Below are 26,343 nucleotides of genomic sequence, written 5' to 3' on the forward strand. Positions count from 1 at the left end.
GGGTATAGCCTCAGGGGGTCAGACGTGGAGGATGGTGGTTGTGAAGGTGCAGCAAGGAGACTCAGAGGCATAAAATGCAGTTTCAGGGTTTTACTTACTGGTGTTGCTCGGGTCACTGTGTACAGCAGTGACCACCCAAGCCGTGCTGCGTCCACCAGGTGCGGGACTCGGTCAACTCCCGGGCAATTCCGGAGCGTGGTCCTGAGCTTCTTTCTGACTCTCCCTTCCTCTGGCCGTTCCCACCAGGGATCCACTTTTGGCCGGCTCCCTCGGGTCTCTTAGTGGTCAAGCCTCCTCTGGGCTCCCTGACCCTATTCTTGGTATGCCTTTCTAGTGGATTTGGTGAGGGTCGTGGCAGATCCTGCCCACGACCTCCGGTTCCTGGCTAAGGTGTGTTGTAGCCTCCGCCAGCTTGGGATCCGGTACCCTTTTGCCAACCCTTCACCCTTTTGTCCTTATTCTGGGATCTTGGGGTCCCCTCTCGTCCTGCGCCTCTGGGTCTCTCTTCCTTCTCCTCTGCTTCACTGCAGGCTCTCTCTCTGACTGACTGACCCTGTCCTAAGATGGTGCCCACCTTATATACTCCCTCTATGTGTGAGCTCAGGTGACCAGCACCCAATGAGCTCCTACATTTACCCAGACTACTCCCCCTATCTGCCCCTACACTACTGGGATGTTCCACCCCCCTCCCACTCCAGCCAGGGACAGACGCTGTCGTACCTGCACATTTACTGGTGGGAGTACCGTTGTTCTGTCCCCCGGAAATGGGATGTATGTAGTGCATGCAGCCTACTAGCTCAGTTCCACACTCCATCCTTACCCGGGAGTGGAATACCACACCTCTGGGTTGAGGTGCAATACCCCTGTAGCAGCCGAATCCTCAGGGTGCTACATATTGACTTCTTATATTCACACAAGGGAGTTTTGTTATTTTTACTTTCCTACCTCTAGTATTTTATATATCTGACTTTTATATGCCTATTGTATGTTTTTAATTATTATATTATCCAATAAAGAAAATATTTTTATTGATTTTGAGCCTTGCACATTTCTATATAGGTTTTCTTGAATTTATTAATGCATTTTGGCACCTTATACAGTATATAGCTTCTTATACTTATGTAGATTTTTTTTTATTTTATTTTATTAGATGAGTCTTTCAAAATTGCTTGTAGGAAAGTTGAGAAAGAGAATGGTAAAATCCTACTTTTTGCTATTCTCCAAATAAATACAGTACAGAGGCACTAAAATATAAATCCCAACATTTCTATTATTCTGCATGTAGGACTTGATGAATACACCCCATGATCTGGAGAATGTCTCGAGGATCGTTGTGAATATTTGGCTGCAAATAGCACAATAAGAAGGCGTGCACTGCCAGAAGAGATTATCCTGACATTGAAGCCTGAAAACTATAATCTTAACCCTGAGCAGAAATAAATGTAAGACTTCATTTAATTACTAAGCAAGTGCTGCAGATTTCTCTACACAACTGCATAGGAGGGAAATAGATTACTGCACCAGGTACTGGATTATGGAGAGCGGACGGAGTGACCTCACACATCATAAAATTTTAATATAAGTTGGACTCATTTCCAAATACACTCAGCAATACACCCTTTTCCTCATTGGGGGCTTCTTGCTCTATAAACTTGGCTAAAGCAGTAAGGTGTCCACCATAGCAACAAAACACTGCATAATATTATAGCAACAGCTGCTGCCTTGGTTACGTTAGGTCTTATAAGAAGGGAACGAGGCAAGATTTGTTTACAAAAAGGAAGACATGTTTTATTTCGGTTTGTCAGTAAGATGCCTGAGACGCCAGGAGCCTGCAGTGTGGCACAAAACAGGAGCTGTGGGTGCAGCTTGCCAAGGGGTCATAGCAGTGAGCAACTGTACATCAAGTCTTAGAGTTGGCCTATTATTACTTAAAATAATCAAGATCCTGAGTGCCTCCTTGTGCCAGCCAGCACAGTTATATTATTGCAATGTCCGCTTCTGTTGGATAAGAAGCTTCGGGGATCGCTAGGTAGGTTGCTTAATACTGATTCTATCGTCAGGTTGCACACCACAGCAATGCTTTTTTGCTTCTGCTCCACACGACAGCTTCCTAAGGTCATCAGTGAAAACAATGTGTGCCCATATGCAAAAATGTGTTGCAGAATAGACAAGCTTCTCTACTTTCCATGCTGCCAAGAGCAATACATGTATATACCATGCCCTGGAAGATTCCAGCAGTGAAGTGCTAAATTACATATGACCGGATCAAGGACATACATTAAGGGTTATTTACAACTGCTAAACACAGTGCAAACCAGGGCTGGATATATATTACTTTATTGCCCCCGATTCTGCATGCAAAAATATGGATTTACCAAGATTTAGACAAGACATTAAGTGTTCTGGTGTAAACAGTTGTCTTACATCAGTTAAATGGGTAGCCGTCTACGCAAAAGAAAAGAAGAGCACCATATGACCTGTATGGAAATGAGCAAAGAGTACACTCATCTCCTTGTATGCAAACATTTCTGCCCATTGAAAAGTCTTGTATTAGACGTGCTTGCATTTGTCTTTGCACCTACTTCATATGCTTTCCATTCTGGAATGGGATCCAATATATTCCCCGAAAGAGGATATCATGGGAAAAATTATGTGTATATTTTTGCACTGTACCTACAAGCTGTAAATGACCCCATTACATCAATAGTAAAGTGGCTATAAATCAATAAAAACTGAATACAAATTATAACACTTTGTAAAATGAACCCAACTAGAGTCGATAAACATAAGTGGCATAACTTGAAGCTTTTTAGGCCGCAATTAAAAATCACCAGCCATACCCCCATATATCATGGATCTTTAATAGCATTGGTCTTCTCATAAGGGACAAAAGTTATTTTTGGGGCCACCAAAGCTCTAGGGCCTGGCACCAACTATAGTTATGTCCATGCAGGTACTGACTAATGGTGGGTAAGTGTCTGTAATTGCTACCGCTCTTCTTAAATTATGGGTCAGCAGCTGCAGAAGATCCACTGCAGGGAGAACTACTGTCGTAGAACTAGGGGACAATAACTGAAAAAATACTTGGGTATGTTAATTTACTCAAGTTGGGTCTATTTTGTAAAATGTTATATATTTCCAAGGGTTTTACTTAACAATAACTATTGTGGCTAGCTTTCAGGATATAGAAGGGTTGGTTAGGAGAAGGTTTGCACAAAAGAAAGCCATTGTTGCTACAGTGTTAAGTTACGTTGGTCCATGATTACTGATGAATAAAAATAAGTCCTCCAAAGTGTTTCAAGTTTTAAGTCTATATGTCCCAAGGAAAGTGTATCTTCACTTTTATACTAAATTCATCTCGAAATGGGGTAACAGTGAGTGAATACATGCAAGCTGGATGGGTGAATATATGTACATATAAGATTTTGGAAAGCGTGACCAGAGCTTCTTGTTGAATCAAAACTAAGAGCTGAACACAAGTAAACTACTTAGAATTTATTAAGACAGCTATTTTATTTGTATACATTTTTCCAGGGTTGCTATGATTGTATGATGGTTTTGAAATTGTGAGCTCTTTGGCTTCTTCATGGCTGCACTTCAATGGTCATCCAATGGCTTCCTCTTGTCCCTATATTATTGCTACGTCAGTCTGTTTAATGCTAGTTGCTTACGAGCAGCTTATAAATGCGTGCTTGCTTATTATACATGTCATTTAGGAGAGTTTTTTTAAGACTAATGCCATGGTTCCACATTTCCTGCTGCTTATATTCACTTGCACAAGCAGCTGGGAGGTACATAAATGTAACGAGACAAAAAATTTATATGTAGCACAAAAACAATTGCATAGTCTTTAGGAAGAATTCATCTATCAAATAAATAAAACGATTGTCAAAGTACACGAGCCTCTTTCGTAGACAACAAACAGTTTGTGCAAGTAGTTTCAAAAGTGGTTAATGTACCTCGTTCTAGAAGCATGTATACGGGGCAGAAACACAAAGGTCCTTGCTCTCGTCTACCATCTAAAACATAAGGCAGGATTTTTTTTCTGCTATGAAGGTAATAAGAAAAGGTAAGATGAGTGAGTTATGGTCCAATGCATTTCCGACTATGGGAAAGTGCTATACCACTTTTTATATTAACCATATGGTTTCATTCAAGCGCAAATACTATGACTCCTTTTTATTCCTATCTAGAATGTATACATTGGGGAAATAATTCCGTATATAGACCAAACCCATGTCACAGCCTCATGTGACCTAAAGATATAGCATATGATATATATATATATATATATATATATATATTTTGTATTTATATATACACACATGGTCAAAATGGTTGGTACCCCTCGTTTGATGAAAGAAAAACCCACAATGGTCACAGAAATAACTTGAATCTGACAAAAGTAATAATAAATTAAAAATCTATGAAAATGAACAAATTAATTTAAGACATTGCTTTTCAACCCTGCTTCCACAGAATTTTAAAAAAAATTTAACTCATTAAATAGGCCTGGACAGAAATGATGGTACCCCTGAAAATAGTGTGACAAAAGGGACATGTTAAATCAAGTTGTGTCCACTAATTAGCATCACAAGTGTCTACAATCTTGTAATCAGTCAGTGGGCTTGTATATAGGGCTACAGATACTCATTGTGCTGTTTGGTAACATGGTGTGTACCACACTCAACATGGAACAGAGGAAGCAAAGGAAAGAGTTGTTTTAGGAGATTAGAAAGAAAATTATAGACAAGCACGTTAAAGGTAAAGGTTATAAGACCATCTCCAAGCAGCTTGATGTTTCTGTGACTACAGTTGCACATATTATTCAGAAATTTAAGATCCATGGGACTGTAGCCAACCTCCCTGGACGTGGCCGCAGGAGGAAAATTGATGACAAATCAAAGAGACGGATAATACGAATGGTAACAAAAGAGCCCAGGATAACTTCTAAAGAGATTAAAGGTGAACTCCAAGCTCAAGGAACATCAGTGTCAGATCGCACCATCCGTCGTTGTTTGATCCAAAGGGGACTTCATGGGAGACGACCAAGGAGAACAACATTCTTGAAAAGCAAATCATAAAAAAGCCAGACTGGAATTTGCCAAACTACATGTTGACAAGCCACAAAGCTTCTGGGAGAATGTACTATGGACAGATGAAACAGAATTGGAAGTTTTTGGCAAGGCACATCAGCTCTATGTTCACAGATGGAAAAATGAAGCATATCAAGAAAAGAACACTGTCCCTACTGTGAAACATGGAGGAGGCTCTGTTATGTTCTGAGGCTGCTTTGCAGCATCTGTCACAGGGTGTCTTTAATCTGTGCAGGGTACAAATAAATCTCAAGACTATCAAGGGATTCTAGAGAGAAATGTGCTGCCCTGTGTCAGAAAGCTTGGGTCTTGCAACAGGATAATGACTCAAAACACACAGCTAAAAACATCCAAGAATGGCTAAGAGGAAAACATTGGACTATTTACGTAGAAGTGGCCTTCTATGAGCCCTGACCTAAATCCTATTGAGCATCTTTGGAAATAGCTTAAACATGCCGTCTGGAAAAGGCAACCTTCAAACACGAGACAACTGGAGCAGTTTGCTCATGAGGAGTGGGCCAAAATACCTGTCGAGAGGTGCAGAAGTCTCATTGACAGTTAGAGGAATCGTTTGATTGCAGTGATTGCCTCAAAAGGTTGTTCAACAAAATATTAAGTTAAGAGTACCATAATTTCTGTCCAGGCCTATTTCATGAGTTTAATTTTTTTTTTAAATTCTGTGGAAGCAGGGTTGAAAAGCAATGCCTGACTTTCATTTGTTCATTTTCATAGATTTTTAATTTATTATTACTTTTGTCAGATTCAAGTTATTTCTGTGACCATTGTGAGTTTTTCTTTAATTAATTGAGGGGTACCAACAATTTTGACCACGTGTGTAGTATATATATAAAACATCTTTTTTGCTGTATCTTCTTGTACAGTATTGAAAAAGCTTCCAAAAATCAGCCAAAATCACACTTTTTGGCATACATTGGACACATTAGACTATATAAAACACCCTAATGTAATGATTGTGGGGAAAAAACGAAGTGTAAACATAGCCTTAAACACATGTTCTAGTTTGGTGAAGATACCCTATTTGGGTACAACTTCAAACTACAATGGGTTTAACCCATTAGACAAACTTCTTATTTTGTTGTTGTAGTTAATGAAGAAACAATAAAAATATCTCTATATCAAGAAATTGCTGCAGCTGTGACTTGTTCCCGTATGGGGCACAATGAAATAAAGAGAGGAAAAAAAAACTAGAGTTCAAAGCAAGTTTAGGCAACATGTGGCTCTTCAGCTGATGGGGAACATAATGTTCCAGCATCCCTGGCCTGTTAGAGGCTAATGGGCTATGCTTGTCATTCCAATGCAACTGGGTGAGAACATGTTACCTATCTATCTCTGGTGTAGAAAGACTGCACTACTGAGAATGTCTGAGTTGGACAAATCCAAATTTATGGCTAATTTCTTCAGTGTAGACACCCTGTGGTCCAAGTAGGAACTGCATAGGAAAATCTCACTAACATTGTACATTTACAGTATGTAGATGACTTTTTTTTTCCCAGTGGTTGAAGTACACTCAAATTCATCAAAGTACTGAAAACATAATGTGACATTGTGATTGTAAATCAAGAACATATGCTCTTCCCTGAAGTTATTGGAAATAAAAACATCTAACTGGAAAATTCTAAACTTATACTATAAGTGTACGAATAGATTAGGCTGTTAAAAAAGCACATGGACGGTCAGACGTCATTACTGACTTTCTTCCTCCTTTTTGCAAAAGAAAGAGCTTCTTTATTCACAGCAGCATTAACATACCCCTCATACACTTCAGAAATCGTTTATATGACACCCAGTGTTTCCTCTCAGTCACAGTCACTGAGTTTTTTAGGTTGATCCACCAAGGACCAAAAAAAATGCCAAAACTATTGCTATTCCCAGCTGTGCATCCATTTATCCCAAGTCACCGTTCCCTAAAATTGACCCTGAGCCACCTGTCTCTTTCTAATGGCGGGTTTATTCACTGTTCTCAGCTCGTAACTTAATCAGTAATACCCTTCAGAAATTCACAGAGGCTCTTTTGCTGCTTATGTCCTGGGAAAGCAGTGACCATGAGTTTGTAGAATGTTCCAGTTTCTATATATTTCTGAGGGAAGGGAAGATACCGAGCAAGAGGCAGCTGGTTAAATCCTGCCATGGTTTTCTTGGTGCAGGCTCAAGTTCCAGTGGATTAGTATTATATTGTTTAGATAGAGAGCTTCTCCTCAATAAGGGGAGAAAAGTATTGTCCCATGTGCAGTTCTGATGGGTCCTGGAGCTGGTCGTAGTAAGTGGTGTGTCAATGGGGGAGCCTGTAGAAGTGGAGGGTTTGCAGCAGGACGTAGACCCAATGGAGAAGACACAGCAGCAGCCATAGCAACCGCCAGAGGACTGGGGAGAAGACCTGCAGATAATGTCTTTGAAAGGTCCTTAGAGAACATCAGACTGGTCTAAAAGGAAAACAAAAATGGGTACATGTGAATATTACTTCTTTTAAATAGATGTATAAACTCCGACTATCAAAGAGACTTCCATTTATTGCAGCCATAAAAGTAAGATTGTTTATTGATGATATTGACAATTTTGATTAATTATTTGCTTCAACCCCTCCACACATTATGACTCAAGGGATGTCACAGAGCTCAGATAATTGAGGCACCTTGATAGAGCAATAGATCAAGGAAGGAGATCACATAAGTACTGCCATTGTGCTCACATGATCACTGGTGGGATCCTGTTTGTGATACACAGCATTTCCCATCAAACCTTAAAAGTTTATGTGGTTCTAAAGACCAAAAATAACTTATTACTAGTTGTCCTATTTTTGCATGGTATAAAATTCTGTATATTCTTATTTATGACCTATTTTACTTTCAATATGATCTTTCTGGTTTATTTGAAAAGTAGTGGAATTACAACAAAAACTACTGGATTGGGCTCTTTCACGCATTATTTTTTTTGGCATGTGTCCTATCCGTTTAGCGGATAGCTCACGGATCCATTACAACCAATGTGCCTTCTCAAAATATCTCACATGTCATCCATGCTCTACCCAAGTGCTGTCCATTTTTCATTGTGTAGTTGGTAATAGACACTTTTTATGAGAAAAACAAAATGGTTCACATAGGTTGCAAGAACTGACACATGGACAAAAATCGATCCAGCACACTGAAAAAAGAACCGTCCTTTTTTTCATGTACAATAAAAAAAACTGATGTGTGAAAGTAGCTTTATAGACAGCAGTATAAGGAGGAAAGGTGGTTTGGACCAATGTCTAACAATGCCAATGTGTGTGTCATTCTTAATCAGCTGAGTAGAAAAGTAAATTAATTTCAAAGAGGGTTATTCAAGATGACTGCTACGTAGAGATCAGCAGATCTGTTCAAAGCTAATTTTTTAATAAACACTTTAAATTCTCACGAATCTACATTTTGTGATTCGCATTGCTCATATTTAACAAAATTGTGACCAACTGTTTTGCTGAATTGAAGAAAGCACTGATTAAAAAATAAACACCTCGCCTTTCATGTCCCACCACTACAGTCCAGTGCATGGTTCTCCGCATGTTTTCTTCTCTAATCTTTGATCCAGACATCATGACCACGTGTGTTATGAGATCATGACACATGGTGCCCGAGACTTTGTCAGCACCTCGGGCAGCTTGCATCGGGTCATCATGGTGCACATCGTAAATGAAGATCATGTAAAAAGACATGCAGATGTCTCAAGCCTACTTAGTGCTAGAAGCCCAAGTGAGTGGTGAGGTATTTTTCTACCCCCATGTTTACTATGTGCTGCAGTCCTGAGAGACCCAAGAACTTAATAAGGAAGATTCGATTTGCATCGGTAACTTTGATGCAAATAAAATTTCCTGGTCAAATTTGAGCAAAATCCCAAATTTAAATTTTGGCAGATTTGCTCATTACTGCTGCCAATGTATCTTCTCTTGGTCAGTTTTAAAAGCACTTACCGTAAGCTCCTGCAGAGTTTGCTGCTTCTTGTGCCTACTCAGTAGAGGGTTGGGCTTCCCTGACACCCCATCACGATGTCTACGGCTTGAGATGTGCTGAGACAGAAATATAAAATGGTTTATTTTTATACAGCAAACTAGACTTTTACAGAATATCTGTGATATAAATGTTTAGAATTGTTTTCTATGGATTCACAATCAAAGATCTAGCTTCTAAATTTAACAATTTTCAAAAGCTAAATAAACATGTCACTCCAACATATTGCTTCCAGATGAGAATGTCTATATTTCACAATTTCACAAAAAATCCAACCAAATATTACGTCCAAAAATCTACTACTATTTATCTAGCTTTCATCTAGTCTTTATTATGTAAAGGCAAACCTGAAAACTGAAAGGAATAGAGATAATTATTTTGACTTTGCAATCTGTATTTCAAATGTAAGTGATTTTTGTGCCTTTCCCTTTCAATCTCAGTTCTTTGTGTTGCAGACTTCTTCCTAATTCGCTAGCGTGATGTTGTTGCTATTGTTATTCTATGGATACCTTAGAGCTAACAACGACTTCTAGTTACTGCCTCTACAAGCTTGTTAGCTCTCATTACTCTTGCCAAACCATCTCCTTCCTCCCTCTCACACTGCAGGAATTATGTAAACTTTTGTAATAACTAGCAATTTCCTTCTACAATCACACAGACATTGGGCAGTTTCATAGTTTTAAGGTTAAAAGTAGATAAACTATATCTAACATGTTGATTTAAAGCATAGATGTCAAACTCAGGCCCACGACCAAATCTGGCCAGCAGTATATTTGTATTTGCCCCCCCCCAGAAAATATCAAATGTCTACTAGAGTTGGTCCGCCGGTAGACATGCACATGCTAATACTACAAATTCTATGTTTCCGGTCCGGCACGCTCCCTGGTTACTATAAGGCTTTTTACAACACATCCCGTAGTTATGCGCCAGTCATTCACCTGAGCCGGAAGTTCCATCCTCTCCTCCATACATCACCGTGTACTTACCTTGTGCTCTCCCATACATCTCAGCTACTACCCTCTGTCTCCTCCACAAGCTGGGCACAGGTATGCCATTGAGCTGGTGCACTCATGGCATAATTTATTTTATTGCTCTATTTCATGTATTCTCCATTTTTTTTGCACATTGTTATTCTTTCTCTATGTATTGAGATCTTACCCTTTTTGTTCACTCCCTACCATCTTGAATATTTGTTTTTTTTTGTTCACTCTCTAGTGAATTTCCCTTGACTTTGTGGATCATTATTGTTTTTATGTATTTCTGATGTTCAGTAAGTCCTTTTATTTCCTTCTATTTGAGTCACCACACCCTTGGCATTCCCCAGTATACTGCTATCTACCATCCCTACAACCCTAACTTCTCCTGCAGTATTGGAGCTCTCCCTCAATTAAGCTTTGTTTGTTCCAGATTCAATGTTTAAGAAAAACTCAAGTTTGTTTTCATGTGAAAAAGGTTCATCGTTATATTTGATGAGAAGGAAAAACGTCCTCAATTGTAGACATTTTTTAAATAAATACCAAGGTTGGCCCTCGGCTTTGTTCAAATTTTTAATTTTGGTCCTCTGTTTATTTGAGTTTGACATCCGTGATCTAGAGACAAAAGCCCCATGAGACAAATGCTATTTCCAACAAATTAGGAAAAAAAATCCTTCCCGACTCCAGATACGACAATTAGACTAGTTAGCTGGATCAAGGTCTCATCTGTAAAATCTTGTACACATAACCTGTAATACTATGTTTTTCAAGAAAAACATCCAGGCCCTTCTTGTACTTGTACTGTTCCTTTGTATATTTGCCCCCTATTAATGTACCATATGCAAGTCATCATAGCTAACTTTTGACCTTTCATCTCTCCCTCAGCAAAACAAAGCAAAAAAGTAAATGGTTTCAATAATTTAAAGGGGTTATCCGGGAATATTTTATTATTCTCTTATGTGTCTAAGAACCAATTGTGGTCACGGACGGCTCCTGCCAGCGATTCTGTTCCTTCTGGTGACATCAACAGTGCAGTTGCTTCTTTTCCCCTTTGCTCTGCTGACTGGGCGTGGCTGCTGATATCATGCTGATTGACAGCCGACTTCCCGTTGCTTAACTGTGAGGAGTCAGTTGTCAATCAGCATGATGTTGGGCAGTCACACCCAGGTGACAGAGTGAGAGAAAGAGCTGCTCTGTTTACATGAGCAAAAGAATCGCAGGCAGGAGCGGTCTGTGATCGATCTGAGCCGGCGCCGGGCAGAACAAACAGGTAGATAGCATCTACCTGCCTGTCAGTTCTTAGCCCCATAGAAAAAAATATATCTGGTTATTCCCTTTAACTTTGCTTCTGATCTCCCTCACAGTGGTGCCTGGAAAAAAATTAAATCTTTATTGAGATATTTTTCATTTTTTTTAAATTCTAGATGAGGAATTAAACGTTATCTGCATTTACACTAAGATCATGAATGTTCGTTCTTAAGAAGGCTTGTTCACCATAATCTTGCAGTCTAAATAGGCTGCTGATCACCCAATGAACGAGCAAAATGCTCTCTCATCGAGTGAAATCATGGTTTTTGCATCACAATAAATCATTGCTACTGGTAGCGCATCATCCTGTGTAGACAGGACTCGCACTGCTGGAAACATTGTTAGCCTATGTACACTGAACGAACTATTATAAATCACTCAGTGCGCATCGTTTACAGTGGTCTGTGTAAACTGACTATTAAATGACCAATTGGCGGTTTACCGATCAGCGGTCTATTTTCTCGCCGGCCAGTCCATGTTAATGGACCTTACACGCTGAACTGTATATCCTTAAAGATCCTTAAAGATTTTTTTAAAAAGATCACAAAAAATATAATAAATATATTTACCTGCTTGAGCTGCCCTTCAGAGGTGACTCTGACATTACAGATCTCACAGTGAAAAGTTCTTTCCTGGGTGTTTGCGTCGGTAGGTCCACTTGACCCATTTGTCAGCCCTCCAAGTCTTGGATAAGCTTTTATTGGACCAAGACCACTTCGAGCTTCAAGGATAGTTTTGTGCTTTGTACCTAATATCATAAATAATATAACATGTATTGGAATTCAATAGATATAAAAAAACAGGTGCTTATTCATACTGAGGACTGCATTGCATGAGATCATCATGTCTCTTGTTTTCAGATACTAACCTTTGTTATGGGCCTCCAGTTGTGACAAGGAGTTTACTGATACTTTGCAGAGGGCACAATACAGTAACTTCTTGGTTTTGTCATCATCGTTCTCTGTAGTATTTGCACTTGTTCCACCATTTCCAAGAGTAGTAGAAGAAAGTGATTTTGTGTCATCATTGGGTGCCTCAGATGAGGGCTGAGAATACTCAGATACTGCAGAAACATTGTTTTCATGTGTGATCATAGTCTCTGGACTCTCTGCAGCAAGTAACTCCGTGCTGTCCGTCCCTTGTTGTTCTAATATAGAGAAGGACACAAGTCAACATCGTCTTACAATTAAGCTTTCTGTATCCATTTTAACAAGTTAGCTAACAAACTATTAACAGGGTTAAAAATTGTAAAATTAAAAAGGTTATCCAGGACTTTGAGGTTTGTTGGCTATGAACTTACTGGCAGGTAGTTATTTATTTTCTTCACTTATATAGCGCCATCATATTCCACAGCACTTTACAGAAATCATCATCACTGTCCCTATTGGGGCTTACAAGCTAAATTCCCTATCAGTATGTCTTTGGAGTGTGGGAGGAAACCCACGCAAACACGGGGAGAACATAAAAACTCCTTGCAGATGTTCTCCTTGGTGGGATTTGAACCCAGGACCCCAGCGCTGCAAGGCTGCAGTGCCAACAATTGAGTCATTGATCTGTTCTGGACATGGATGTCATTCGTGTGTCATCAGTGTGCACGTGTGCAGCACACATTTTGTCCGTGCTACACAAAAAAAACTGACATGTCTGCGAGTTTTTCACACGGACATACGGTTCGTGCGAAGAACCTGACACGTGCGGGCACACATTGAATACAATGGATGTGTGTATGTCCGCATTTGCGGTCCTTAAAAAACGGAACCCATACGGACATAAAAAACGGGTGTGTGATGGGGACCTATGAAAGGATGGAGAACAGTGCCATTGGCAAAGCACATACTGTACCTTACCATATGAATGGCCTATTTATATTATAAAGTCATATCACATGGATACACAAAAATGGAAATTTGTTACAGTAAATTAATTTTAAGAAACATATACAAAGGCTTGTAGGATACATTTATAGAGGCCTGGCATGATGACAGTTGCCAATTTCATTCAGAAACAGGTTCTCTTCATCGAAAACTGTATAGATGGGCAGTGTTCATGTGTCTATTTTGTCCCTAGATAGTTCTTTGTTCTTCTGACTGTACCATTATAGAGAAGTTGGAGCCACAACATTCTCCTTATTTTAGAAAAGCGTTTTGTCTTGTTTTTCTTTTAACAAATCTGTGAGAGAAAGTTTAATAACTAGCATGAATGAGTTCAGTGGAAAGCTGGATGAGGACTCCTGAGAAGAATGATCCCAGGACAGTTTTCTGTAATTAAATAAGACATTACGATGGTGTTAAGGACAGTTTTCATACGGAGAATGAGACAGTGATTGTGTTTATTATTGTTGCTATGTGACTAACTAAATCTGATTTCAAGCCTCTTCGCTACATCATAGGGTGTGTATGTTTTTTATGGATCCAGTGAAAAAGCCAAAATTGAGTGCTCGAGGCAAAGAAAATAATGAATTAAAGCCAACAGAATAATCTATGACTATAGTATTTATACCATGGGGAATGGCTGTATTTTATGACAGCCTGATAATAATTGACGTACAGCATTTTCTATAGGTGAAAGTCTATTTTTTGGAAAAAAAAAAAAACTCAATTACAGGCCATATAAATAAAAATTTGTGTAATCCATTTGATGACAAATGACTGGATAGCAGGGCATCCATTAAAGAGAAGCTGTTAGAACGATTTTGTAATGTAAAGTAAAGACAGAGCTGTAACGTGACTGTAATACAGATTACACTGATACCTTTGGTGAGGAAATCAGCTTTGTGGTTCTTCTTTAATCACCATTTGAAGTTTTCTGCTAATTAGATTTCGGTGGACAGGGGCCTCCACTGTATCCGGTGTGTGAATGACTGGCCTCCTCTGCTTGAGAACTCAGCAGTGATCTGTCATTCACAGACCGGAGGCAGCGGTGGGGCCCGAGGAATCACACACAGTGGGAGAAGACCCCGTGTACAGTCCGGCCCCTGTGCACCGAAATCTAATTAGCAGAAAACTTCAGATGGTGATTAAAGAAGAACCACAAAGCGGATTTCTTCACACAAGGTATCAATGTAATCAGTATTACAGCGCCATAACAGCCATGTTTTTACTTTACATTCGTGCTGACAGGTTCTCTTTAAACTAAGCAATGGTACTGCAAGTTTTCTCCCATCTACTTGTGCTCAATGTACACAGCTGTGCCAATTCTGGTGCACCTTTTAATCGGTTAATCATAGGAGTGCCAGGGTTTAGCCCCCCCCCCACTGATCTGAGATAGAATATCCCTTTAATGATCGAAACAAGGACAACTGCACCCTAAAAGGGGTTATACTGTTACCTGACACATTAGATGCTTGACGCATGATCATTTTTGGACTTAGCTCAGATTAGAGGGATGGATCCACTTAAAAATTGTAAAGATCAGATGCTTCAAATACTTAAAATATTACCCTCACAAGGCAACATGTAAGTGCAATGTATATACAGTATCTGTCAATTGTGGAGAAAGGTTGTCAATGACTAAGTAGGACCGCCCACTGGACTCCTAAGCCCAGAATTAACAGAGAAGACCAAAGAGTTCATTTCATGCCGCAGTTATCCTCAGCAACGGAAATACCATTCAATCCTCATATTTTAGTGGAGATTGAGGAGTGACAGTCTGCACAGAGAGGAATTACGGGTAGTGAATGTTGATATATACTAGAACTCCTCACGTGGTGGAGGATGTTTGACAGTCCCAGCATTGTAGCATTCATTATCAGTATATATTATCCATGATTGCATAATAAGGCCTTCTGCTACTTAGCAGACATGGTCAGTCTGTCAGTTAGAGAAATGGTCTTTTACCATATGTGAAAAAGTCTAGCAATAAGTAAGAGCCTGATAAGCAGAACCATGTGAGTGATCACAGTGCTGAGAAAACGCTATGAACATCATGACCATTTACGTGTAATGAGCCAACATATTACAGCGTTCACTAAAAAAACAATAAAATGACAGCAGTGATTTATTCCAGCATTGGAAGCAAGGGCTGTCCTGCTCTAAGGAAACTTTCCAGGTTACAAAACTCTGGTAAAAATAGCATCATCTCAGCTTAGAAAAGAAGAAACCTTGCTTTCAAAGCATTTTTATTGTTTGATATATTGGCTATTTTTGCTCTGGTTTTCAAACAGGACGATTTGATGTATAGGTTCCCAGTATGTGTTAAGGCACAAAGACATGGTCTGAAAAGAAATCACACTGCGAGACTTCAATGCGTAAGGGTGGATATGAAATATAGAGAGGGCGTGCTGTGACCAGAATGGATTCCTAAATCTGCATCCAACACTAACACTAAGAGATGCCTCTCACTGAGCTCATCTCCTCCATCATGACATTTACGGTACATAGGGCAGGAAACCAGGTTTGTATGACGACAAAAGAAAGTTCAGAACTAATGGATCATTCAGCATCTGTCTAATGTCAGGGTGCAGTCTACTTTCCAAAAATAAATGGCACAAGGAAAGCCAAGCAGTATTAATCCAACTAAAATACAACTCACTTCATAGCAGGGGAACAATATAAGATATTAACTAAATGAGGAATCAACTTCTAAAAATAAGAGAAGTTGGGAAGTTACAGCAAAGTCTGCATTGTTAGGAGATTCATCTTAATTTCCATGTATACATCAGCAATCAAAGTACAGTGTTCATACAGTAGGTACCAAGAGAGACATGGCCTGTATGCAAAGAAATTGCATACAGGATCACTTCGTTGTATCACTCAACTCGATTTAAAAGGGTGACTTCATCTTTGCAGCTTTTAAAATGTTTTATGATAAAATAGATCTATTGTTTAAATCAAGTTTTTACGTTTTTTTAAAATATTTTGCAATGCTGTAGTTTTTTTCATATTACATTTTTCATATTACAATCTGTATTAAAAAAAAGGAATTAGAAATCTTACAATATTTATACAGTCCACTGGGGCCTAGATTCATACTTCCTATTCTTTCTGGAAATTTCTATGAACATTAGCAGCATCTTTTGTATTGAAGCATCTAATGAGCGTGTACTAAAGTAATAGTGAAAGGAAGAGGAGCAGGGTCAGCTGTGACATCAACTTCTGTGTTACCCCGCTCCTAATACTAATACAAACATGGATATAAGCATGGACGCACGTGTGGATCCTGTGATAGGTGAACTGAACCTCAGGGCTTGACATAGCCTAGATGTGAAGAGACACATGACTAACGAGGAGAGGACTATTAATGGTTGGACAAACATGTCAGGAACATGGCAGAACTTAAACTAAAAATGCATTAGTAAATGTAATAACTTTATATCATATGTTAATTACATGCATTTATAACCAAGCGGCCAACCTCTCCCAAGAATTCTTTCCTCACCGCCCAGCTATTGTAGGCTTTGCTAGAAAACACAATGATGGCGTCATATTGGGATGCTGTAAGCAAGGGTTCCCCAACTCCAGTCCTCAAGGCCCACCAACAGGCCATGTTTTCAGGATTTCCTTAGTATCGCACAAGTGATAATTCCATCACCTGTACAATACTAAGGAAATCCTGAAAACATGACCTGTTGGTGGGCCTTGAGGACTGGAGTTGGGGAACCCTGCGTAAGCGGTCTTTTCTTTTTCTCTCTATGAAATAAAATACCTAGATAACAGTTTCATTTCTTACTTAGCATTCTGTTTGGCAAACTATTCAATAAACAGCAGATCTTCATTAATATGATAGCCCTTAATGTTTCTTGCAGTAGGGAAACAGGAAAATATAACAGGTCTTTGCTGTGTCTAAACGAGACATAGGACCTTAACACAAACATACGGTTTTCATTGGTCAAATATACTAAAATCTAAAGGATTTACATAAAAAAAAAGTCTTAGCGAAGTAGAACTAATTAAAGTTCCATTTTAGGTGGCGAGTGAAAGAGATTTTTCCAGGTGGAGAACACAGTTACTGCTATACCAGTGAGTAATGATGGTAAGAATGCTGCAGGCAGGGTCAGGAGCAATGAAGTTCTGCGTGAGACAGAAAACTATATTTATGGCTAAAAGAAATGCTGCCCTGAAAGCACAAGAAATATTGCATCTGGAATGTCAACCCCATGTGCTTAGAGGCATCAGGGAAATTATACAGATTTTTGAATAGCAGAATAAGCATACAGTAGGAGAACGGAGAAAGGGAAAGCCTAAAAGCAACAAATAAACAAGAATTAGGAGATTGTTAGAGCACAAAACATACACTGTGCAAATCTCTTGGCTCAGCAAATCCCCCATATGCGCTGAAACAACTAAACTCTCTCTACGCTCACTCACAGCTGACCTAGAAAGTTTTATTATAAAGAGAAATGTAAAAACACCTTAAAGTGTATCTCTAAGGCAGGGCTGGGGAACCTTTTTTCTGCCAAGGGCCAGTTGGATCTTTATACCATCCTTCGGGGGCGGTACAAATCATGCACTAACTCCGTCCACAAAATAAGTCCTAACTCTGGAACTGATTGGTGTAAGGACATAATCTTTCATTGCACGCGCCTCAGCTTTCAGTAGTGAACAGTGCGTGCGCATGCTCACGGAGCAAGAAGAAAGTAAAGGGCCGGCGGCTGTCAAAATACAGCTGCCAGCCCAAGCACTGCAGACCCTGGGAATCTGCCCCAGGGCTGGATAAAAGGTCATCGAGGCCACGGGCCTAAGGTTCCCCACCCTTTCTCCAAGGGCGCGTGCACATGACCGTAAAATTCGGAAGAGTGGTATCCATAGTATTGACGGATATGTTATTCTATGGGGCTGTGTACATGTCCGATTTTTTCCTCGGACCAAGTCGATCTGAAGAAAAAATCATAGCATACACGATTTGCCTCTGAGAATCAGAGGGCACTTGCCCATTTAACTCTATGGGTCCAATTTTGACAGACTGATAATATATAGAAGGTTGAAAAACTTTTTTTTCTCCACCTCCAAGAAAATCGGATCAAACTCTGATCAGAGTGTGATTAGCATAATCAGACTGATTTTCTCGGATGAGACAAAAAACATTCGTGTGACCCTAGCCTTATAGTAACAAGGAAACCATTATGATATGTCATATATCTATAATGGTCACTTTTTTTTAAAGGGTTTATCCAGAGCTTTTATATTTTTTTCTTATAGTGCTAAAAACTTACAGGCAGGTGGTTACTAAATACCTTCCTGTTTTGCCCCACACCTATCTTTACCAGCTGAGAGCAGTCACAGACCACTCCTGCCAGCGATTCTGCGGCTTCCGTTGACATGATGTTGATAGAGCAGCTTCTTCTCCTTTGCTTTCCTCTGTTGATGGGGCAAGTCTGCCAATGTTATGCTGATTGACATCCAGTTCCCCGCAGTTAGGCAGCGGGGAACCCGCTTTTAGTCAGCATGACGACAGCAGTGACGTCTCCTCGACAGAGCAGTAGAGGAAGATCTACTCTGTTGACATAAGGACAAATGAAGCAGAAGAATTGTTGATGGGAGCAGTCCGTGACTGTTTTGAACCAGCAGGGATCAGCGTTGAGCAGTACAGGCAGTTAGTGAGCAACTACTTGCCTATAAGTTCTTAGCTCCATAAGAAAAAAAATACAAAACTTCCAAATAACACCTTTAACAATGAGCCCCAAACCTTCTGTTGTTCCACAAACATACCTTATTAAAATCCTGGCAACCAACAACGGTTGTTATGGGTCCAAGTCATATATACTTGTTAACCTTTGAAATAACCCCTCATGTCAATATGAGCCATATATAGGCAAATGTGGCCTGAACTTCAAAGAAGATGAGGGATTTGAATTCAGCTGATTGCCAAAGGTTTATAATAAGTGCAAATGCACAAGTAAACTTTTTCTGCAGACTTTCTGCTGCAGATCTGCACTGAAAATGGCACAAAAAAAAAGTATCAAAATCCTTGTGTGCTGCATGTGGATTTCAAAATCTGGAACACTTTGTTTGAAAAATTGATTTTGTTTGAGTACGACTTTATTCACATCTGTATCTGCCTCAATCTCTTTAGCAGATTCCATCATATTTGAGAAAATCGGAGCACTATACTATACTCATTTTTATTTTGTCAAATGACAGACACCACAATGGAACCCAATGGACCCCATTATGAATCAGTGGCTTCTGTTGGATGCTGTTAGTGTCTGTGAAGTGACATATCCAGAACACCCATTATTTTTGCTTCACTGTTCAGAAAGGATAACGGATATGTGAATATGGCCTAAGCAGACTTGTATGAATATTGCAACTGAAAAGATGGAGCTCAAATGCACACGATAACATTTACCAGCACAGTCCATCGCGGCCAACCTGCTGTATAACTCATCCCCATTATCAGGTCTTGGTCCTATTGGCAGAATCTCAGTCACCTCTATAGTGCTGAGACATCGCACCACATGTCTGGGACATCGGAACTTGTCTTCTAATCCCCTACTGAATGAAAAGAAACTTATATGCCTTGGGTCTCCCTACTGACTTTAAACTTGTAAAAAATTAATAGCCAATGAAACCAAAGACCAAATCACACTGACTGCATGTGGCTCCTGTTCTTACTGGCCATCTGCTCTGGCCCCTAAGTTATAGCAATATCAGTTGGAAGGGATTGCAGCCTGCACTGTTCCAGCCATCTAAAAAAAGTAATAAAATTTGGCTGCCTTTCATTTTGTTGGCGAAAGCGCCGTACTCTAGGAATCCTACAGAGTACTATTACTGCAATGGTTAACAATGAAGTACAGCATATCCTGTATCCTTGTGCCACCTAGCGAAATACCAGCCTGGCAAAATTTCTCACCAGGACACAAACAAAAGGGTGTGGTTCGGGAACCATATCAATTCTTCATAGTCATCATCCAAAGTTAAGTAATAACTCTAGTTCTGGAATAGTAGTAAAATTAGAAAAGCAGAACTTCTTGGAATAAATATGGGGCTATCCTGAGTGTAAGAGGCCAAGAGCTCATGTGGAAGCCAGGTATTCGCTCTACTGTTTGGCAATTTACGAGTATATGCGCCCAACTGATGCCAATATATTGTGCAATGATATGATGCAGCAGTGTGGACTGATACACAGAACTGATGTAGGAACACAAGCACATCACTTCCACCTCCAGGACTTTCTGTTGCCTGTTTTAGGATGAAATGGAAAAATGATTCCTTAGCTATAACATGTTTTATGGTCTTCAGCTTATTGACCATTAGAGGGAATGTTGCAGAACGTGTCTGGAGAGCTTGGCAGGCTTCATCGCCATTCAGAGTAAATGTCATAAAACAGTTTGGAAAAGGCATGGCCTCAGCGGCACGCAAGAGTTTCCAAACTTTCCACACATTTATAGAATGATCCAAGCATTTATTCATTTTCTGTTATGTCATTATACAGCCATATGTCCTTGATATAAACACTACGCAATTCCTGTAGGCACTATACCTGAATGTATATTGCCCATTACTGCTATAAGCTTGTACACAAATCCTCATAATACAAGTAAATGGCTAATTTCGCTTAAGGCTTGAATATGAATGATGCATTAACTCCATATAAAGAGAGACAAACCTCATCACAGACAATTAGGCACAATGAGATACATATGTTCGAGTAAATAAAAGTGAGGGCACCAAGGGACACGTTTCTTCACTTTGAGGGATATAAGGCATGGATAGAGGGGTGTAATGCTTTTAGTGAATATGATTCCCAGGGAATTTATCCAAAATTCGATAAGTGGCCCCAGCTGGAGGAAAAATTAAACATTTAACTCTTTTAAGCACAGGCAAATACGCCTTTCCTGTTGTCTTGGGGCCAAAGCTAAACATATCAGTGCACCTCACAGCCCAGAACAGATTGTAGGAATGATATTCCATAGAAAAGAACCATTTTAAAGCAAAGTCAGAATCTTGAGCCAACTACGGAGATGTAAACTGTGTTTGAGATCCTGCCGTCAGTTCTTTATGCCAATCTTCATTGGAACCAACCTTTATACTGAATGAGACATGTTGCTTGGTACATCTTCCACGCTAAGTTTATGTAAGGTGAAAATGATGTCATATCCAAGGCATCATGAACATTTGGCTCTAATACATAGAACCAAATACCAGATTTTAGCACTTGACAGTAAATCTGAATTAGTTCTGCCCGGAAGTGCCTAATGCCAGACCCTCGACAGGAAAGGACTTTCTCAAACAAACAGGAGCAATTATCGGAGAAGCCATGGATCATTTTTGCTTTGTGTTTTATATTATAATACAGAAAGGTTGTAAAGGGAATGCCAAAAAGATAAATATTGTACCACCGTGATGTGCAGATGTCAAACTGCTACATCTCCACCGCTGCTATGAGATTAACTAAATAACTACTGGGATTTGATGTTTCTACATTTTAGGTCCTGTACCATTTATTCATCTTTAGGGATGAGCGGACCTGTGAAAGTTTGGGTTCTGGTACCCGACCCGAATTTTAGTCCAAAGTTCGGTTCGGGTACCAGAACTGTACCCGAACTTGAACCAGAACCTGAACACCATTGAAAACAATGGAGACCCAAACTTTGGATTTGGAAAAAAATGTCTCTTTTCTCTCTCTCTCTATCTCTCTCTCTCTTTCTCATCCCTGGACTTCCCACGGAACTCCGAACATTAAAATGGACTTCCAGGAGAAGTTCGGGGTTCTCTCATCTTTATTCACCTTTTTTATATTTGGAAAAAGATATTGTTTAAATAGTGATTATTTTTTATATAATACTTATTAAATGCATGATTGGAGTGCCGGTTTGGCTTCTTATCATAAGCCATGAGGCAAGACCCTTTAAAAAAGTTGATATTGACTTTTAGGATTGCTACATCCACTAGGTGGCACTTTTTTTGTCCTCTTTCTTTCTACAGAGATTATTTGCACATTTTAATTCCCAGAGGAGCATTACATGGCTTGTAAGACTTCTTACGGTGACTTGGCAGTCTCCACAAGGATAAATTTTACTCCTTAAGGGAATCTGTCACCAGGTTTTCACTAGCTCATCTGAGAGCATCATAATGTAGGAAAAGAGACCCTGATTCCAACAATGTAGCACTTAGTTTACTGGGTGCAGCAGTTGTGCCACAATCATAGTTTTTAGATGTATAAGAGCACAGAAAGCTAACTCTGCCCACACTACAGCTTTCTATGTACATTGTCTATTGACAGTGAGCTGCTTATCAGAGGAGAGGGTGTGGTCAGACCAGGGCTCACAGGAGCTGTAGTCCAGGCGCTGTAACATTCATTGTATTCAAACAACTGCACACAGCCTAATAAGTGACACATCCCTGAAATCTGTGTCTCAGCCCCTAATTCATGCTGTCCTCAGATTACATAGCAAAAACCTGCTGACAGCTTGCCTTTGAACCCTCTATCAGAGGCTCTCACCCAGCCAAATCAGCTATCCTGCTTTGCACTGATGGGAAGCAAACTCCCCGAAATACATATCTGCAAATGGAGTGTCTGGTTTGACTTCTTATCCTTAATCATGTGCAAATATAATTTAAAGGATATAACAGTGGTACTAGAGTCCCTATCATCTTCCTCTCTGAAGGGACTATTTGTATGGTATACACATTTCATGCCTTGCAGATAGTTGATAATGATATATCTAACCACACACTACTACTTTTGTTACCATTGTGCTATGAACTGTCCAAATACACCTGATCACAATTTTCCAATATCATGTGAACTACTCAAACAAATCTAAAGTTCACCCCTTTAAGCCAATATATTTAATATAGCAAACTTTTAAATTTGAGCAATACGCTAGTATAATTTCATTAGTTTGAGTCACCAATATAAAATTACTGTAGAGAGTCCCCTTTATTAGCACAGGAGTCCCTGATAAAGTATTTGAGAATGTTTTTTCAGTCCATGATAAGGTATTTGAAAATGTTTCTTTAACCACTTGAATGCTGGAAATGCATTTACTTTCGTAATGCAAAAAGTTAAGTGTGACTGTTCAGCTATATAAAGCAAACAAGGAATTTGCTTTGTGATGCAAAGGGTTAATGCTCTTTCAATGACATGTTATATCAGGCTCATATGGAAAGAGTTTGAAAGTCCTAAAGTATAATTAGCAAACCTCTATGTAATTTGGCACAACTTTACTTCTTTCCCAGTTGTGAAGCAACTAAATGTCCCACACCCTTAAAATTAGATCCCCAGAGAGCGCCATTAAGTTGCTACAAATTATCCTAAAATTTCATATAATGAAAAAAAGGTTTAAAATGATACAGAACACATCATGGTGCTACTGTTTCATTACAATCAGTCATACCATTAAAACTACAGAGAGGTGACGATAACAACTTTGATCTCATGACAATGGCACCTGTCTAGGACTAGGAGTGCGATATATTAAGCAGCAAGTTAACTGTCAACTCTTGAAGTTGATGTGTTGAAAGTATGAAATATGGGCCAGTGGAAGGATCTGAGCAACTCTGACAACAGCCAAATTAAGAAGACTAGATGACTGGTTCAGAGCATCTATACAATTGCAGGTATTGGAGGATGTAACTGGAATGTAGTGGTTAGTAACTACCAAAAGTGATCCAAGGAAGGACAACCATTGACAGGGTCATGGGCATCTAAGTTTCAATGAAGGTATGTCTCGTCCAGTCTCACAAGAGAGCTACTGAGACAGAAGCTATAGAGAAATATTAATAATTATGAATAATGAACTGCAACTTTGTATGGTCTTAATAGCTGTAGAGTGGACAGTACACCCATGCTGAAAGCACCTACAATGGTCATAGAAGCATCAGAAATAGACCATGAAACAAAGGAAGAAGATGGCCACTTCCGAATTATGTGTTTGCTTTTACTTTATGTGAATGTGCATTGAATACCTGGGGACAAGATGGCTCCAGTATGTACAATTGGGAGAAGGCAAGATGCTATGGGCAATGTTCTTCTGGGAAACCTTGGATCCTGGCATTCATGTGGATGTTAATTTAACATGTACCACCTACCTAAACATGGTTATAGACCAGTATTTCTCAACTCCTGTCCTCAAGACCCACCCACAGATCATGTTTTCAGGATTTCCATTCACATTGCTCAAGTGATGGAATTATCACCTGGACAATACTAAGGGAATTGTGAAAACATGACCTGTTGGTGGGTCTTGAGGACAGGAGTTGAGAAACACTGTTATAGACTAAGAACCCTTCATGGCAATGGCAATATAGTCTTTTAGCACGATAAAGTGTCTTGCTTCAATGCAAAATTTGTAGAACATGATAAATAGTTGTTGAAATGGCCTTCAAAATTCCCAGATCTTAATCTGACTCAGCAATTGTATGATGTGCTTAAAAATAGTTTGATCTATTGAGGCTGGACCTTGAAAACAGGATTTAAGGGATCTGCTACTTACATCTTGATGCCATATACCACAGGACACTTTCAAAAGATCCTGTGGACTGCATGCTTTAAATGGTTAAAGGGGTTATCCAGGAGTTTTATTATTTTTGCTTATGGGGCTGAGAACTAACAGTCAGGTAGTTCCTAACTACCTACCTGTTCTTTTCCGATCTCTGCCTGCTCAGAGTTGTCACGGACGGTTCATGTCGGCATTTCCCCTGCTTCTGCTGACATTACATCGACAGAGCAGCGTCTTCTCTTCCACTCTGTACTGTTGAAAGGGTGTCAAAGCCAACGTCATGTTGATTGACAGATGGCTCCCCGCTGTCTAACTGTGGGGAGCCAGCTGTCAATTAGAATGACATCTGCAGTGATGCCCCATTAACAGTAGTAGACAGGAACAGCTGCTCTGTTGATAAATTGTGAATTGAAGCAGCAGAATTGTTTGCTGTGCCGGCAGAGTGTGTCGGCAGAGATCGTCCCCATGCAGAACAGGCAAGTAGTTAGCAACTACCTGCCTGTTAATTCTTAGCCCCATGCACAAAAATAATAAAAGTCCTAAATAATCTCTTTAAACCTGTGACACAAGGGAAGTATAGCCCTTGACAAAATTGTTATGGTGGTTTTAAAGTTATAGCTAATGAACGTACAATATATCTACATCTATTTAGTATATTTTCATGAATGTCTGGCTCTTATCATGTGTGGCTGTAACTAAAATGTCTTGATCAACCTATAAGACCTATCAATTAGGTACATTTAGATGATTTGGAACAAATTTTAGTCATTGACAATTCAATTTCCCGCATGCATCTTTGAATGGACCATTATATGATGATCATAACCCACTGGGATTAACAAATGGAAAACCTATAACAGTCTATGTCGTCCATAGCTCATCCAATAGCAGCTCTACTGTCCAGTACTTCTATATCAAAATCAACTTACAAATATTGATTTTTTTTCTGATCATCAGAATTTTGGCAATGTCCTTCAAACATGGTTTCATTTTCAGCCTGGTCATTGTTTTGGGTACAATATTAAACAGTTCTTTCATCTAGATTTCATTAAATAAACAGTAAATCCACTAATATGCACTGAATGAGACTTAGAAAGGTTGAAATAGGACAAAGACTCGTTAATCAACCATATATGTATGTAGAAATAGAAAAAGCACCTACTTATAATTGTGGATGTCATAGAGAAAAATTAAAATCCAGACATCTCCAGGGAAGGGAAATGTGCCCCTCACATTGAACATATGGGGAAGAGAGAAAACTAATTATAACAGGGGAAGAGGGACAGAGATCTGACACCTCTATCTCCATTGTAGTAGTCGCCCTCTGCAGTGACAAATAATTAAAACAGGAAAAAGACAAGGAGGCTGAGATTTGTTTATGCAGAGGAGGAGGAGAAGTGTGTTTCCCAGGTATAAGCTTCCTCTGATCAACAAAAAACTGGACAACTGTAATTAGACCCTCTGTCTCCAGTGTCCAGATATGAATATTGGGGTTTGCATTGATCCGATAATTATGGGAGATACATTTTCGGCGTCGTTGCGAAGGGACGAATATAACGCATTCACATCACCGTAAGGCCGGC

At 39.5% G+C, this 26,343-nt stretch overlaps 1 protein-coding gene across 6 annotated transcripts in view; it reads right to left on the reverse strand.

Moving 5' to 3' along the window:
- Positions 1–3,084: 3,084 nt before the first annotated feature.
- ZNF385A (zinc finger protein 385A) overlaps positions 3,085–26,343 on the reverse strand; it is a 211,628-nt gene continuing 188,369 nt past the window's right edge. For all 6 annotated transcript variants that reach the window (XM_073663154.1, XM_073663153.1, XM_073663160.1 and 3 more), the window contains 4 exons: positions 12,245–12,523; positions 11,946–12,124; positions 9,058–9,153; positions 3,085–7,537 (listed from right to left, as the gene is read on the reverse strand). In XM_073663154.1, coding sequence (XP_073519255.1) covers positions 7,313–7,537; positions 9,058–9,153; positions 11,946–12,124; positions 12,245–12,523 — 779 coding nt within the window. In that variant the 3' untranslated portion in view covers positions 3,085–7,312. The remainder of the gene's footprint in view (positions 7,538–9,057; positions 9,154–11,945; positions 12,125–12,244; positions 12,524–26,343) is intronic.

This window comes from Phyllobates terribilis, unplaced genomic scaffold, assembly GCF_046119375.1.
Source record: "Phyllobates terribilis strain yellow unplaced genomic scaffold, ASM4611937v1 Scaffold_2__4_contigs__length_985480577, whole genome shotgun sequence".
Taxonomy (NCBI): Eukaryota; Metazoa; Chordata; class Amphibia; order Anura; family Dendrobatidae; genus Phyllobates; species Phyllobates terribilis.